The 17,137-nt window shown below is 44.5% G+C and overlaps 1 protein-coding gene across 3 annotated transcripts in view; it reads right to left on the reverse strand.

Annotated features, from left to right (window-relative positions):
• The window catches only part of LOC116987958 (E3 ubiquitin-protein ligase rnf213-alpha-like), a 138,398-nt gene that overhangs the window by 68,484 nt on the left and 52,777 nt on the right, over positions 1-17,137 (reverse strand). For all 3 annotated transcript variants that reach the window (XM_033044311.1, XM_033044309.1, XM_033044310.1), the window contains 8 exons: positions 16,311-16,470; positions 15,541-15,758; positions 15,184-15,330; positions 13,663-13,821; positions 10,856-12,062; positions 8,331-8,506; positions 7,564-7,719; positions 1,868-5,395 (listed from right to left, as the gene is read on the reverse strand). In XM_033044311.1, the coding sequence (XP_032900202.1) occupies positions 1,868-5,395; positions 7,564-7,719; positions 8,331-8,506; positions 10,856-12,062; positions 13,663-13,821; positions 15,184-15,330; positions 15,541-15,758; positions 16,311-16,470 (5,751 nt within the window). The remainder of the gene's footprint in view (positions 1-1,867; positions 5,396-7,563; positions 7,720-8,330; positions 8,507-10,855; positions 12,063-13,662; positions 13,822-15,183; positions 15,331-15,540; positions 15,759-16,310; positions 16,471-17,137) is intronic.

Here is a 17,137-nt window from a genome sequence, read left to right on the forward strand (position 1 = left end):
CAGTTCATTGGCTATATTTAAGAGGGAGTTAGATGTGGCCCTTGTGGCTAAGGGGATCAGAGGGTATGGAGAGAAGGCAGGTACGGGATACTGAGTTGGATGATCAGCCATGATCATATTGAATGGCGGTGCAGGCTCGAAGGGCCGAATGCCCTACTCCTGCACCTAATTTCTGTTTCTATGTAAACCAGGCTTTATCCTGGTAAACCCTCTCTCTCCATTAGTTTCACTGTTCTCCTGAATAATTTTATTGTTTGTATGCCTCGTTGTCAATTTCCCCACAGGCAACAATGAACAATTATACATTTCCTTGAGCATTCTGCTTTGATCTGTCCTTTTCACACCTTCCATGCTCTTTGTACCCTTCCATATCACTAGTGTCCCTCTCCCTTAACTCTCAGTCTGAAGAAGGGTCTCGTCCCGAAACGGCACCCATTTGAAGCGTTGCCTATTTCCTTTGCTCCATAGATGCTGCTGCACCCGCTGAGTTTCTCCAGCACTTTTGTCTACCCATTCCTTCGCTCCAGCGATGCTGCCTGTCCCGCTGAGTTACTCAGGCATTTTGTTTCTATCCTGGTAAACCTCCTCTACGCTCTTTGCGAAGTCACGTTCTTCCTGTAATGGGAAGACCAGAACTACGCACAATTTAGAGTTGAAAATAAGACTAGAAAAAGAGCTGCCTAGTTCAATGTAAAGTAACAGAGTGCAGTATTGTATAAAATCAGGTTTCATAGAAACATAGAAAATAGGTGTAGGAGTAGGCCATTCGGCCCTTCGAGCCTGCACCGCCATTCAATATGATCATGGCTGATCATCCAACTCAGTATCCTGATCCCTTTAGCCACAAGGGCCACATCTAACTCCCTCTTAAATATAGCCAATGAACTGGCCTCAACTACCTTCTGTGGCAGAGAGTTCCAGAGGGTTTCCTTTCCTTTTTGCACAGTGTTCAGTGAAAGCATTAGCAGTTTGTGTGAATTATTTATTATTTTAAAGCACTTAATAAACCTCAATTTAGAATTTATAGAAATGTGTTGCCAATTGACTGGAAACCAAACCGGTGTAGCTTTAATTTTCCCTACACACCCATCTTTCTGCTGAAAATTGTATTCAGATTATCAACTCGATAGAAGTGCAATATGAATGAAGATATAAATCTGATCCAATTGTGGGTAATTAACGTGTAAGTAGATACATTTTTGAATGATCCTGGAGGAGAGGTCTATTGACCAGAATAGGAGATGAGGTCTGGGGTAGTTAAGCCTTGGTCATATTGAGTGGTGGAATAGGCTCAAGAGGCCGAGTGGCCGACTACTGCTCCTACTAACTTATGTACCTAATGTTCCTATTTGGAAGTGTTCCATCCACCCTTTAGGCAGAATCACATTTCTACATGAAAACATAACCGAAATCTAAAGTTTACAAAATTATCACCAGAAATTAACTAAGACTCCAGAATCCGAAGATAAGACACAAAATGCTGAACAGGCAGCATCTGTGGGGAGAAAGACGCTTTGGGTCGAGACCCACCTTCAGACTGAGAGTCAGGGGATAGGAAACATAGAGATATGGAAGGGTAGGGTGTGAAAACACAGATCAAAGGGGACGGTGATCAATGAAATGCAGAATGGTACATTGTTAGCTGAGGGGAAGGTGACAACGAGGCATACAATCAGTAATGTTAAATCAGGAGGACAGTGGAACTAGTCGGAGAACTAGGATGGGGGTGGGAGGGGGAGAGAGGGAAAGCAAGGGTTACTTGAAGTTAGAGAAATTAATATTAATCTGATTTCAATTTGTCACAGCCAGTAAGCAAGTAAACTCAAATCCACTATGAAAGATGTAAAATATGTCTCGACATTACTACCTCAACAAAACTGTGCTTTCGTGCCTCCGCATCACTCAGGTGCTGGTGAATGTAATCGCTCAATGATCTGTGGTGTTGCTGAACAAAATATTCCTTCCACTGCTCCTTGATTTCATGGTCGCCGAGCTTCGAGCGTTCTAAGCGAACGACAGCGTCTGGGGTGGCACAGTTGAGGAGAAGGCATTTTGCCGATTTCAGAATGGCCCGCTGATCCTCGAAAGTACTGTCGTTGGACAGGTGCGCAGTGTCGAGAACTTGCAGGAGAACACTCGCGCAAGCGTCAGCGTGAAACCCGATGACCACCTCCGAAGGGTTTAACGTGAGGCTCTCACTCGTTCCGTCCTGACCCTTATTCATTGACACAAACTCCCCGACCCACACCTCCAACCGTTGGGCAATGCCCCTCTGCTGAAGGGTAAGTACGGTGCTCATGTCTAAACTGTGCTTTTCAAGTCTATTGATCAAAGGAATAGGGAACTGCTTGTAGACAACATCTTTATCTTCAATAACGATCAGTCGGAACTTTTTATCCACCCTGCACTTGACACGGTGTGTGCCTAAACCCAGGTCAACGTATTGGTATTCTCCGAGGTACACATAGTACTGGTTTAAAGCATCATATAGGCTTTCATACAAGTTCTTCAAATTCAGAAGTATTATAGTTCTTCCAATCTCCATGCAGATCTTCACACGGTTTACATTTCGACAAACCTGGGTGTATTCTTGATCTTTTGGGAAGCTGGACCCAAATATAATCTCGGGCTTGTCCTCCAAGTCTTGAAAGACATGTTGCAGTACAATCTGCAGGGCAATGTAATTCTTGGTGAGGAGCAGCAGGTAGCGACACTCTCCATCAGTGGAATCTGCTGTGATGTTCTTCTTCACCATCTCCAGTGTGCTCGTCTGTGGGACAGTCCCCAAACCAGGGAGAAAATACCCAAGTGGATGGAACCCATCTTTACCACTGAAATTCCGTAAGATGGCATCCGCCAGTTGTGACTCCGTTGGTTCACACTTTGTTTCCTTAGCTATGATGAACACCATCTTTATGAGGCTGTAGTAGTCACGAAGCCCAAAAAACTGCCCGCCTTGAGCTTGGCATATGCCTAAATAGGCTTTGGCAAAGCCAGGGAAGAGTTGTTGCACCCGCTGCAGCAGGACTTTGTCAGATGAACATATTCCCTTGGCCGTCTCAATGAGCTCTCTCTGACACGGATCCAGTCGGGACACAAATATCCCGCGGTTCATCTTGGCAGGATCCAAAGCCCAGTTTGAGATTCCGATGAAGCCGACTTTTTGGTGAGGGAGCGGATCCTCGTCATCGATGCAACCATCTTCCAACAGTGGGTGAAGAGTCTTCAGTGGCATCTGTGGAGAGTCTTCGGCCAGGCCAATCTCATCTAGGACCACGACGGAGGCATATTCCTTCAGATTCCGGCTCTGTTGAAAGCGTGCGCACTGCTTGAAAGTGTTGATGATCCCCTCTGGTGTAGAGTGAGGGCTGCATTGAAATGACACCATGTGGACTTGTTTCAGCTTTTTGAACAGTGGACAGTGAGCAGACTGTCCCTGCATCGCGTCCAATACCACCGTCTTTGCCAGGGACTTTGAACTTCCAGGCTTCCCAACAAGAAAGAGTGGAATCCTCAGCTCAATGCAAATGACCATTAAGAAAACGTTCTCCTTTAAGGCCTCATTTTTCGCAATTCTCTCTCTTGTTTTTATATTTTCCATGAACTGGTCTTGGCAACCGACAATTTCGCTCTGAATGGCTTTCGAAGTGTTGTAAGGGTCTGGTAAATGTTTTGCTATGAGTTTTAAATATGTTTCCTTGTTCATTAAAGTGGGATAGTAACAGACACTCACTGACATTATCAGGGACTGCAGGATGTTGACGTTCGGATCTGGATAGGGAAACAGAAGTTCTCTGTGCTCATAAAACCACGCCAAGACCTTCATGCATCGCTCCACGTCTCGCAGACTGACAAAGCTGCACTCGTCTTGCTTTTGCCGCATGTAACATTGCGAAGTGGCAAGGACTTCTATTATCGCCTTGGTGTGGAGGAACGGAAGTCCGTGGATTCTAATATATCTTTTGACGATCTGACAAGTGTAAGCCAACTCAGCATCATTGCTCAGCTGCCCAAAGTCCCAAACCAATGGAATCATGCTTGGCGGAAGAGGCTGCACTCTGTACACCAACTGTCTCAAAGGTACTTTTCCCAGTTTGTCTTCTGTCTCCTCTGCTTTGACTCGATACCCCAGCCCAGCCTTTTCCAGGCGCTCGATCATGTGCGCAGAATGCTTTCTGTAAGGGTTACAGGCCGCTATTATTTTTAAACCCGAATCGCGTTTCAGTGGTTTGCCTCGAACGGTTTTATCACAGAGAACTTCTTTGATGGCGTGAATAGCTTCCGTGGTATTGGCTTCATCGAAGAATAACACCGTCTCCAAGTTATATCTCTGCTTGTTCGCAATGGCAAGGTCCTCTGCTTTAGCAATTTTGACATAGATCGACTCTGCTGTTGTGCCCCCGTGCACTTTGATCAGCTTCATGTTTTCAGTTTTACGGTCGCCTTTCTGAAGGTCACAAAGAAATTTAATCAGTCTCGTTTTCCCACAGCCCGTCTCCCCCATGACAATGACAGGAATGTCACACCTAAAGCGCATGTGGATGGCAAGCATCTTCATCACATTGTCTGCGGTCAGCTCATAGGTGTCGTCTGGATCGACTAGACTTGAAACGCCAAGCACCAGGCAGAGTTTGCGGATTTTGTCTTTTCTTGGAATTTCATCAAAATCCTCGTTAAATCTTATTCTCTGCAAGTTGAGCCCTTCTTCGAGCTGTGAAGACATGACGTTTCCTCGCAGAATCTGGCCAGTGCGATGATCCACAGCATCGTAGCCATTTGTGCTTTTCTTCAGGTGAAAGCCGAGGAAAGTCATGGAGAAACCGTCTGCGTTGAAGAATATGTAGGGATGAGGGTGGCTTTCCCACCTTTTCCGCATTTTATACGGGCGTAGATCGTCATCTCGCTGAGAGGGTGAAATTGCGACACTTTCATCTGAAATGTTCATCGAGGGGGTGGCAAAATCCCGCGCCATTAGAATCATGAACTCGACAATGAATTTTTTAAAACCCACCAGGGTGTCTCCAACAAAGTTGGGGTTGCAAAACATAGAGGTCTCACAGTTTTTCAACTGAAGGTTGAGGAACCAAGAGAAGTTTCTCAACTCTGCCCAGGAAGGATCTGGCAGTCCACAGTAATGGAGAAACAAGGTTAGACATTTAGCCGGCTGCTCTTCAACACTATCCCTGGTGTAGGTGAAGTTATCAATGTTTCGATTCGCATTGAACCGGAGCAGATATTGAAAGGGTCTCTGGATGGCTTCACTGATAAACTCCTGTTCATCCATTAAGGGGTCCAAAATATTATGTATTTCCCGCCTGCGCTTTTCCAGTTCAAGGACTTCTTTCGGCGATTGGCAGTGAATGGTTGGTAGAACGCTTAGGAGTCCCATGTTTACCTTTACGAAAACAGCATGGGAAAAAAAAAACAAATAAAATATGTGATTAAAGTTTCTCCCCCTCAAGGTTGCTGATGTTATACATCATAAAATGAGAAGCGTTAGCATTTATCGATGCAACAAAATTAACAGAGCATAAGAATAGAGAAAAGAGTCATACTTCAATTCCATTTTATGGACGTACCTTTCTAGGAACTTCAGAAAGAGAAAAAAATGGCATGCTGCCCAAGCTCACTGGGTACGCTCACCTTGTACAGACCCCTGGGACAAATGTAAGCCTGTTTAGTTTAGTTTAGAGATTCAGCATGGAAATGACCCCTTAGGTCCACCGAGTCCGTGCCACTGATCACCCATTCACGCTAGTTCTTTGTTATCCCACTCCCGCATCCATTCCCTCCACACCAGGGGCAATTTTACAGAGGCCAATTAACCTACAAACCTGTATATCTTTGGGATGTGGAAGGAAACCGAGCACCTTTTCCCACATTGAGAAAATACAAACTCCACACAGATATTACCCGAGACCAGGATCGAACCCGGTCTCTGACACTGTGAGGCATCGGGTCTACCAGCTGCGCCACTATGCCACATGCCTGCCTCTAGCGGATTGTCAAGAGTTAGAAGAGTGCATAGAAGAGTTTTTTATGTTCACAAGTTCTAGCAGCAGAATTTGGTCATTCGGCCCATTAAGTCTACTCTGACATTCAATCTATCTTTCTTTCCTTCTCAACCCCCTTCTCATGCCTTCTCCCCATGACACCCGTACTAATCAAGATTCTATCAATCAATCTGCCTTAAAATTATCCATTGGCTTGGCCTCCACAGTCGTCTGTGGCAATGAATTCCACAGATTCACCACACTCTGATTAAAGAAATTCCTCCTCATCTCCTCCCTAAAGGTATGTCCTTTTATTCTGAGACCACGGCCAATGGTCCTTAAAACAGGCTTAAAACTGGTAAGCCCCCGGCACAGAAAGCTGGTTAAGTCATGCCTTTGGTGTACAAAGTATTAATGCCCCCTCACCCTTAGTGCTAACCCTCAGACCACAGATTCATCATCGTGCTCTTGGTCCACCAGGAAATCTCTATCGCAGCAGCGAACTGTCCCATGGCTCAGTCTGGAGAGGGTGCTTGTGAGTGCTGGTGTTGGATAAGATACGATAGAACTTTAATTCTAAGGGGGGGGGGGGGGGGAGAAGGGGAGTCAGTCTACCCCACGACAGAAGGCGGAGGAGTTGTACAGTTCGATAGCTACAGGGAAAAGGGATCTCCTGTGGCGTTCTGTGCTTCCCGCTTGAGTGGAATGGCAGCATTGCACTGAGATGCAGGCTCAGGATTCTACCATGGCCGCCACTGTGAGTGTAGCCATTGCTGGGGGACTATCAGTGGCCACTCCATGTGTGGACAGACCATCCTGATCCTCCGACCTCTCTCGTCACCTCCCACGGGATGTGCTGGGTGGAATCTGTCTGTTACCCTCTCCTTGTTTCACTGCATGAACTCAAGGGCCAGCAATCGCCGCAGTTTGTTGCTTGGGGGAATTCTCCAGGCTACGGAGAGCTGCAGTGTTGAATAGTGAAAGGCCTGGATAGAGTGGATGTGGAGAGGATGTTTCCACGAGTGGGAGAGTCTCGGAGCAGAGGCCATAGCCTCAGAATTAAAGGATGTTCCTTTAGGAAGGAGATACTATTTAGGAAAGTGGTGCTATCTGCGCGGAGTTTGCATGTTCTTCCTTCGAAGGGCCCTGACTTGTCACCTATACATGCCCTCCAGAGATGCTACCTGACCTGCTGAGACGCTCCAGCACTCACTGTCTTTTTGTAAACTAGCATCTGCAGTTCCTTACTTTATTAGTGAACCATTTTTATTTGCATAAGTTATTACTAGTCTGAAGATAGAAGAAGGGTCTCGACCCGAAACCTCACCTATTCCCTTTCCCCCCAGAGATGCTGCCTGACCCATTGAGTTACTCTGGCATTTTATGTCTATCTTCATTTCTGTTACATATACCCTGCATGAAAAGTGTGCACTAGGATGTTAATATCTTGAACACGTCAAATTCCCTCTCTGAATTTCATCTGTCAAATATCCCGTGCTTCTGAATCTTATCATACACAAGGTCTGAATGTTAACTGCAAAACATTGCTTTGAAAGTACAATAGAACAACCTGCTGAGTTTGTGGTTTATTGAGGAACTGGTTGGCATTCAGATGTTCCACAAGGTACAGATGAGCTGTGCTACGCTTCCATATCCTTCCCTGACTGTTCTTCAAGACTCCCAATACCAGAATTTTGAAAAGGAATTCTTCCAGTCCTTTCCTCACCTGAAACAGAAGAATCAGAAAGATTTTTACAAAAACACAGACTTAATTCCACATAAGATCGACTTTCTTTCAAAGATAGGGTTGATTCTCTTCCAATATTTAATAGGGAAATAGGTACATACGTACATCAAGTAAATGAAGCCTATTGCACTCCACCATAATCAAGTGGAATATAACTCATAGAGCATAATGAATAAGAGATGGGGCAGGAGTAGAGACCATTTGTCCCTTCACATCTAAATCAAGATCGTGGCTGAGCAGTGCCCTTTTTTCTTGATCTCCTTGATTTCTTTAATGTCCAGAAAGCTATCAATCTGTTTTGAGTGAGCAATGACCAAGCTTCATAAGCCCTCGTGGATAGGTAATTCTATCACTATCTGAGGAGGAATGACTTCTTTCAGATTTAAAGGGACTGACCGACCGATCCTAAACTAAACTCCTGATGTTTTGAGCAGGATCTCCATGGTGACTACGTGGGGAGCCACATTATTCAGTTGACTCCAGGCCTGTGTTACTTTTTTTTTAAATGGGGATGATGTTTCTCGACGCTGCCCCCCACCTGCCCAACCTCCATGGTAACACCAAGTTCATGAAAAATGATGGTTCCTTACTGGTGCCGCATCAATGTGTATTATCATCGGCTGCCGAAGATTGCAAGTGTCTGTAGAATCCTGCAGCTTCTGAACTATCTGGCCCTCGTTAATCTTTGGCTCAATTAACCGGATTCTCTTCAGAGCATCTTTCAGCACCAGTTTTTGATACAATCGATCAACGTAGAGAGATTTTCCTACACGGGAAAGAAATGTCATAATGATTAGAAAGGTTCTATTTTGGTTTCGGTACAGCTGTAATTTTGTTTGAAAGCACATTGCCTGTTGTTAACTCAAAACGTTGGATTAGGGCAGCACGGTGGCACAGCGGGATAATTGCTGCCTTACAGCGCTTGTAGCGCCAGAGACCCGGTTCGATCCCGACTAAATTGGCTTTGTAATTGCAAAAACTGTCCCGTGTGTGTGTAGGATGGTGTTAATATGCGGGGATCGCTGGTCGGCACGGACCCGGTGGCCCGAAGGGCCTGTTTCCACGCAGTATCTCTAAACTAAACTAGGACAGGCAACAACTGTGGAGGGAATGGATAGATGAGGGTTCACTGAACATAGAACAGTACAGCACAGGAGTGGGCCCTTCAGCCCACAATCTTTTTGCCAAACATGATGCCCGGTTAAACTGATCGTCATCTGCCTGTACATGATCCATATTCTTCTATTTCCTGCACTTCCATGTGCCTATCTAAAAGTATCTTAAACACCACTATCATATCTGCCTCCACCACCACCCCTGGCAATACGTTCCAGGCCCCCCCAACTCTTTAGGTAACACACTATCCCCCTCTCACCTTAACCCCATGCCCTCTGGTGTTGGACATTTCCACCCTGGGGAAAAAAGGTTCCGACTGTCTACCCAATCTATGCCGTTCATAATTTTACATGCTTCTATCAAGTCTCCCCTCAACCATCGACCAACAACCTTCTGAAAATGGGGCCTATCCATTCCATCCACAGATACTGCGTAACTTGGTGAGTTCCTCCAACACCTTGTTTATTTCCTTTTCACAGCATTTATTGCTCCTTGTGCGTGTCTACTACTAACCGTACATCAAGAGAAACTGTTTTATCAACTGTAAGGGAAGTAAAATCCAGAGTGCTGCAGAAACTCAACTGGTCAGGCAGCATCTCTGGAGGACATGGATAGACGATGTTTCAGGTCAGGACCCTTCTTTAGACTGATGGGGGTCGGGGAGAGAAAGCTGGAAGAGAGCGGGATAAAGCCTGACAGGTGACTGGTGGATAGAGGTGAGAGTGGTTTGATTGGAAAATGAGTGGACAAAAGGCTAGAGATAAAAAGGAGACAAAATGGAGTCAGATAATGAGAGAAGTGAAATGTAAAGAAGGAGGGATATAGGTGGAAATGGACATTAAGGGTGGGGGGGGAGGGGGTGTGTGGCAATTGGCTGATATATTAAATAAACACAGTGATATGTGAGAGAGAATGCGTTTCTATTGTTTTTGTTTGTTTATTGTTAGGACATCAATGTCTATTCTCACAAATGTTAGTGTGTCCTTCTGCCTCCCTCTACCCGCCCGTTAGAGTTAAATATGCCTGTGAGTAACACAGAATGTGATGCTGTTACTATTGACCAAATTAAAGACACCATAAAATGGAGGATCCCTGCATTTGTCAGAATTGTTTAATCTTTATCAGTGGAAAATTACAGGCTTTGGATGGCGCCGATTAGTCTGAGCCTCAGAATGATATGTAGGAGGGTGAAGGATCCAGGTGTTCTTCTCACGTCCCCTTAAAATGTATAGAAACTGCAAACAAACTTAAATGCATTGGTATGATTGGATTTCTGCAAAAAAGCATTGTAAATATTGTACATAAAGTTGCAAGACAGTTACCCTGCTGTTTGTTGATTGGCCAAAGTGTTAAGCCCTAACAGGGTTGTTTAGAATTCCAGGGTAAATGTTGCATTATTCAAGTTAAGTTAGCTTCTTCCAGAAGCTCCTCCTGAAACAATGTATGGGAGATTCTGTTATTGGTTTGGGGAACTGTCAATAATGTATTGTTGTAATTAATATGTTTGATTGGATCGTAAAGAGACCACCCCTATGTAGTTCGGTCCCTCAAGGTTCGGGGACCTATAAAAGGCAGCCCCCACGATGTCCTTTGTCGATCTTCTGGAAGAGCGTTTGGGACTGCGTGACCTTTTGGGGTGTGGCTGCTTGCACGAGGCTGAAGGGCTTGGCCAGGCAGAGACAAGGATCGAACCCGCGGTGGTTTAGGTATCGTATAGGGGAATTTGCTGTTCAATATATATTTATACTCGTAGTATATATTTATATTATGGTATATGGACACACTGATCTGTTTTGTAGTAAATGCTTACTATGTTCTATGTGCTGAAGCAAAGCAAGAATTTCATTGTCCTATCAGGGACACATGACAATAAACTCACTTGAACTTGAACACTCTAAAAATAAAGATTAGTTGTTCCAGAGCTTGACTCAGTGCTTTTTTGACTGAACTAGACTGAGGGGAAGCTTAGAAGAGCATATTTACAATGGGAATTACTTACCCATTCCAGGTCTTTTTGAAGATATTATTCTAACGGAAAGATTGTCATGGAATACGTCAGCTGCAGAGTCGTGCCTTTGAGAGACGGTGAAATGACGTACCAGGTACTGTTGAATGGCCTCGGGTTTAATATTCAGCCCTATCGGCACTTTGTAATGACAGAGATAGGATGGGATGTAACAATGCTGCCGTTTATCATCACAGATCACAACCAACTGATATACAGGATTACAATGACGCGTCAATTCCTCAAACAGTTCTCCGAATCTGACGCTTGTTTCATAATTCAGGCAATCGGCATGTATCAGTGTGTAGATCTTCTGTTCCAGAGACCCTCTGCTCAAAGCCCGCCGCAGAAAGAGCTCCACTTCCTCGCAAGTCGTCTCCTCGGAGCACAAGAGCACCTCATCGTAGCTGGGTAGTGGCTGCTCTGGGTTTTGCATGTAGGTGCATAGAGCAGTCTTAAAGATCTCGGGCCGAGAGCAGGTGAGGAGGTTCGGCCTTCCGCAATGCAGAGAAGAGGGGAACTGCCGCCTCACGATCGTCGCATTCAAAGCGGAGAGTTGGCTGAGCAGCTTCCCAAAAGCCACCGTATCTAAATGGTCAATTAAAAAAGCGGTCATGTTCCCCATGAACCTGGTCCAGAGGAGGCTAATTGCTTTTGGCAGGTTTGCGTTTTCTCTTTGGTATGATGCCTTTGACATATCAGCCTCTTTCAAGCTCGCATCAAATTCTTGGCTCTCTTCGACTTCCTGCAGGGCATCAATTCCCACATCGACAGCATCTGCCTGGTGCATCACCACTCCGATTTCCTTGGCAGTGCAGTGAGGTTTAATGAAAGACAACATTGCAAGCACCTGCTCGGACAGCAAGTTGCCAGCGGCAAAGCTTCCCAGTTCTGAGCACAGATACACAATCTGCTCTGCCGTGTAGTAATTCAGGTGGTAAAAAGTTGCGCGCCTCTTCCCCATAAACTCATGCCACTCCTGAAGGCACGTCTCCAGTGCTCTGCACAATATTTGGAGCTGCTCAGAGATATCGCCACTTATTCTCAGGCATTCGATGTTTCTGGCATGGAAATCCATGGTCAGACAGGTGTCACTCTCTTTACTACAGTAAACCTGTGCCTTCCAGTTTCTGTAGAGCATGTTGCCTGATGTGTACAATTCAATAAATGCTATTCCAAGCCTTTGTACGTTGTTAAAGTTCTGTCAACGTTAAAAATAAAGTGTTAGCTAATCTAATGGAAAAGAATACGAAATACAAGGAACTGAAGGTGCGTGTTTACAAAAAAAAGACACAAAGTGTTGGAATAAATACTGTGTGCCATTCCGGTAACTGTGCTTTAGGAAAGATGTGATGTTGCTGGTGAGGAGGCGGAGGAGATTTACCAGGATAGACACAAAGTGCTGGAGTAAATCAGCGGGTCAGGCAGCATCCCCGGAGAACATGGATGGGTGACGTTTTCGGGTCGTGACCCTTCTTCAGACTGATTGTGGTGGGTGGGGGAGTAAGCGGGAAGAGAGGAGGGGCAGTACAAAGCCTGGCGAGACACAGGTGGATGCAGGTGAGGGTTGTTTCAAATTGCAATTCCATGTACAACTACACACGTGGACGCTGTTTAAATACTACCAATATTTCGAGAATGGTGTTCCACCATGATGCAAAACTTGAAAGATACGTTATTAATGTGATAATGCAACTCATGCTAAAATCATATTACAAGTGTCTTGTAATACGATGGCATAATCATAGTTTTGATCTTCAACAACGCTCTGCATGGTGATGTGTGCCCTGAGTAGAGTTTCCAGACAGCAGTCCAGAAGACTCACTGGGTCTAATTAATTGCATGTATGATTAGGATAGGATTGCTGACCTATTATGTCAGAGGTCCTTCGGTCCTTAGGGTCCAAGCCAATGCTTACAAACACTATGCCATCAGCCCCATTCGACTAGCTTTATTTCCATGTGGCCCTGCAAGTTCTTCTTTGACACATATCCATCATCCCCTCCTTCATTCCTTGCCACTTACCAACAGTAAATGATGATTTCCTGTAGCCAGTTAACCGATAGGCGCACCTTTGGGATGCGGGAGGAGGGGAGAATACACAAACACCACACGACAGCGCCTGAGATCAGGATGGAAACCCTGGTCTGTGCATTAAGGCAACAGCACGACAACAATGCCATCGTTCCACCCTCTGGATCATTCAAAGGTCCAGTGCAGTTACAGAGAACACCAAGAACACTCTCCCACCTCCCAGCATAACGTGAAATGAAGGGATTCTTTCTTTCAAAACCCCTTTTTTTGTGCGCTTAGAAATTGTAAATGCTTGTGTACTATTATTAATCATTTTTCGGACTTGATGTCCGGTGAACTTTATACATCAAAATAACCGAATGCTTATTGCAGTGAAACTGAAAAAGCTTAAGTCAGCTATTGTGCCATGAACCTATACTTGGGCGAAAGAACACAACGTGCTGGAGTAACTCAGCGGGTCAGGCAGCATCTCACGATAACATGGATAGGTGACGTTTCGGGTCGGGACCATCCTTCAGACTGATGTTTGAAGAATGACTATACATAGGGTGTTTGTCTAATTGATCCAGGACTTCCAGGAAAAGAATGACAGCAGCTTAAAACAGACAGGAGTAAATGTATTGAGATTGATTTCCTCATGTAGTGGAATCATTTGCATGCTTGATTATTAGCAAGACTAAATTGTCTTTGTCCCAACCAAGTATCTCCAGATTTGAAAATGGAAGCTGAACAACTTTACAAGGTATTTCATCCAATGGTATATTTACCTCCATAAATCTGGCAACTTCCTCTTTTCCCCTTGCCCTTTTTCCTGACATCAGCATTAGTTTGTTCTGCAGCTCTTCCAGGTCTTGCAAAGCATATACCTTCAATTCATCCGTGCTCTCATCGCAAAGGTGCAGCCGAAGTACATCTCCTAGTGAAAGCTGAACAAGACGATACATAAATTCGGGTGACTTTAGCGCCGAGGGTCGTCTGCACGAGGCTGCAAGATGAAGCTCTCCTTTCTGCTCGGGGAGCTGTGAGGTTTTACAAATTCATCTCCATGAGACAACCGGCAAGAAGTGAGGGACATTCGCACGGACCCAAAGTGGGAGTTTGGGGGGAGGAGTGTTTGGGATGTGTTTAGATACGGCCCTGTGGCCCACCAGCGATCACCCCGTACACTTCCACTATATGTAGGACGTAACTGCGGATTCTGGTTTACACCGAAGATAGATACAGAAGGTAGATGCTGGAGTAACTCAGTACCTCTGCAGAAAAGGAACAGGTGGCGTTTCGGGTCGGGTCAAGACCCCTCTTCAGACCGAGAGTCACGGGAGAAGGAAACACTATCCCTCAAATTGGGTCAATTTACTATTTTTACCAAAGCCTATTAGCATACAAACCTGAATGCCTTTGGAGTGTGGGAGGAAACCAGAGCACCCAGAGAAAACGTATGCAATCACAGGGAGAACGATGGAACCCGAGGCTCCGGCGCTGTAAGACAGCAGTTCTACCGCTGCACCACCTTTGTTGTTTAGAGTTAAGGCAGAGCATTAGGGCAAAGTAATGAAAGTTTTTGCCTTGAATTTAGCCTGTGGTATCATTGATACCATTGGGAATGTTCAGAATAGTGAATGAATGTTGTATTCTCAGCACTGAGAACATTATTCTTGGCCCTCCTCACTCACTACATCCTAAATCACACAGTGCAACCTTAGCCAAGAAATCATGAAAGGGGTAGATCAGGTAGACACAGAGACTCTTGCCCAGAGTTGGGGAATCAAGAACCAGAGGCCATAGGTTTAAGGTGAAGGGGGAAATATTTTATCGAAATCTGAGGAGTAACTTTTACACACAAAGGGTGGGGCGTGTATGGAACGAGCTGTGGTTGAGGCAGGCACTAACACAACATTTAAGGAGCAATGAGACAGGTACATGGTTAGGACAGGTTTGGAGTGGTATGGGCCAAACACAGGCAAGTGGGACTAGTGTCGATAGGACATACTGGTCGGCATGAGCAAGTTGGGCCAAAGGGCCTGTTTCTACACTGTATGACTATAACGCTAACCACTGATGTGCTTTCATTTAATACCATCAAAACCCTGCCTTACCTAGGACTAGCTCATCCGGCATCACTTGGCCCAATCTCATGAAGGACCAATGCAATGCAACCACATGAAGACAACCTGGTCTGATCCCAGCCCAGGATTATCTAACCTACTACAGAGGAAGGTTGTAGGTACATTATCACAGCTGCCTTTTTAAATGTTGGTTTTACAAACTGGCTGTCCTGATGCAAGTACCTTTCCCTTGTGCTGTGGTTCAATGTTTCCCACTGTGTAAATGCCTTTGTTATTGATGGCTGCTGCAAGAGACATGGAGGACGTTTCAACAGACCCATGACATTCCTTCAGAGTTTTCAACCATTCCAAATAACGAGCTGAATCTACCTGTAGGGGTAAACAAAAAAAAAACAGTTCACAACCTCATTCATCTCAGATCTGAAACATTAAACCTTTTTCCCCTCCACAGCTGTTTCTTATTTTAATTCAAGCCTATGTTATGCATTGGTTGCTTTTTAATTGTTTTTTTTATTAGCCTTGGGCAATACAAAAGTTGAACCATAAAAGATCAGTGTGAAAACACAATTAGACCATTACCAGTTTCGCTGGAAGTTTTGGATCGCTGAAAAGTGCCTTCTGGATTTCCTCAACAGAAGTCCTTAAAGTTTTAAAATCAGTTTTCTGTTGGAGTCCGTAAATGAAGGGCGAATAGCCCATGATAGCATCATGGAAGCAAGCAACCCGATCAACTTCCATGTCATTTTCCCCAGCTGATATGGATGCCAAGTCTACAAACACTTTAACTTCCCTTAAATCTGAGGGAGAAAGAGAAAGAGAGAGTGAGTGAGTGAGAGAGCGAGCAAGAGAGAGAAAGAGCAAAAAACAGAGCGAGAGAAAGAGTGAGAAAGAGCAAGTGAGTGAGAAGGCGAGAGAGGGAACGGGATGCATAAGAGCAAGGGTTGCATTTTGCTATTGATGGCTGCTACAAGAGAGAGCACACGTGAGAGAACAAGATAGAGTATGAGAGGGAGTGTGAGATGCAGAGAGCAAGACCGTGTGTGTGAGAGAGAGAGAGAGGGAGAGAGAGAGAGAGAGAGAGAGAGAGAGAGAGAGAGAGAGAGAGAGAGAGAGAGAGAGAGAGAGAGAGAGAGAGAGAGAGAGAGAGAGAGATTGAGAGAGAGAGAGAGAGGGAGAGCGATAGTGCAACAGAGACAAAGCAAGATAGACAGATACAATAGATAGATGGAAAGGATTGGGGGTGTGAGAAGCAACAACAAATTGTAAATGACAATACCATTTTTAATGCAACCATAGCCTCAAGGCAGAATGCCAGAATAAAATCTCAAAACTGAAATATCTTTACTTACTTGTCAACGCTTCTTTTACCCATTTTATAAATGGCTGCCTGCGAATAAATTCATCTAAGCACTTTATGCATTCTGGAGTAATTTTCTCAAGGTCTTTTTTAGTGTTAATTAGATCTTTATCAACATAATTTAATGGTTGTTGCTTGAAAATGGGTCCATTCTGAAAGGAAAAAAAACACAGTTCTTGATACTGGCTAATCGATGGATATTTCAGGGCAAAATGATGTTCGTAAATAAAACCCTTGGTATGGTTAGTAATAATTTGATCATGCGGATAAATTGTTCACACTGAAAAATGGAGATGTGCGTTTACTGTGCTGATAATCCTCTTCATTTAGTGAGCTCAAGTGCTTTGTTTATTTTCTCATTCTGGTTGAGGAAAGATTTTCGGCCTCTCATTATTCAATCATTCAAGAACCACTCTGCACATCTTCCTAATCTGGCATACAAGTGCTTCTGGAAATATTCTGGAGTTTATACTTACACCATGCTCTCTGAAAATTATTGCTATGAAGGTCTTCAGTAGTATGTGATTAATGGTATCTGAATTTTTATAATGCACAGTTTCATATACAATTTCATCAGCCACTATTGAAATAAAAACAATATATACTATCATCTCTCCAAAGCCAAAGTCAACATTAAAAGTCACGTCAAATGTGGAATTCTTTGCTATAAAAAGCTGTGGAGGCCAAGTCGATGGATATTTTTAAGGCAGAGATAGATTCTTGATTAGTACAGGTGTCAGGGGTTATCGGGAGAAGGTAGAAGGACCAAATTCCCTCCTCTTGCACCTATTTTCTATGTTTTCTAATGGGGTTAGGAGG

Source organism: Amblyraja radiata, chromosome 26, assembly GCF_010909765.2.
Source record: "Amblyraja radiata isolate CabotCenter1 chromosome 26, sAmbRad1.1.pri, whole genome shotgun sequence".
Lineage (NCBI taxonomy): Eukaryota > Metazoa > Chordata > Chondrichthyes > Rajiformes > Rajidae > Amblyraja > Amblyraja radiata.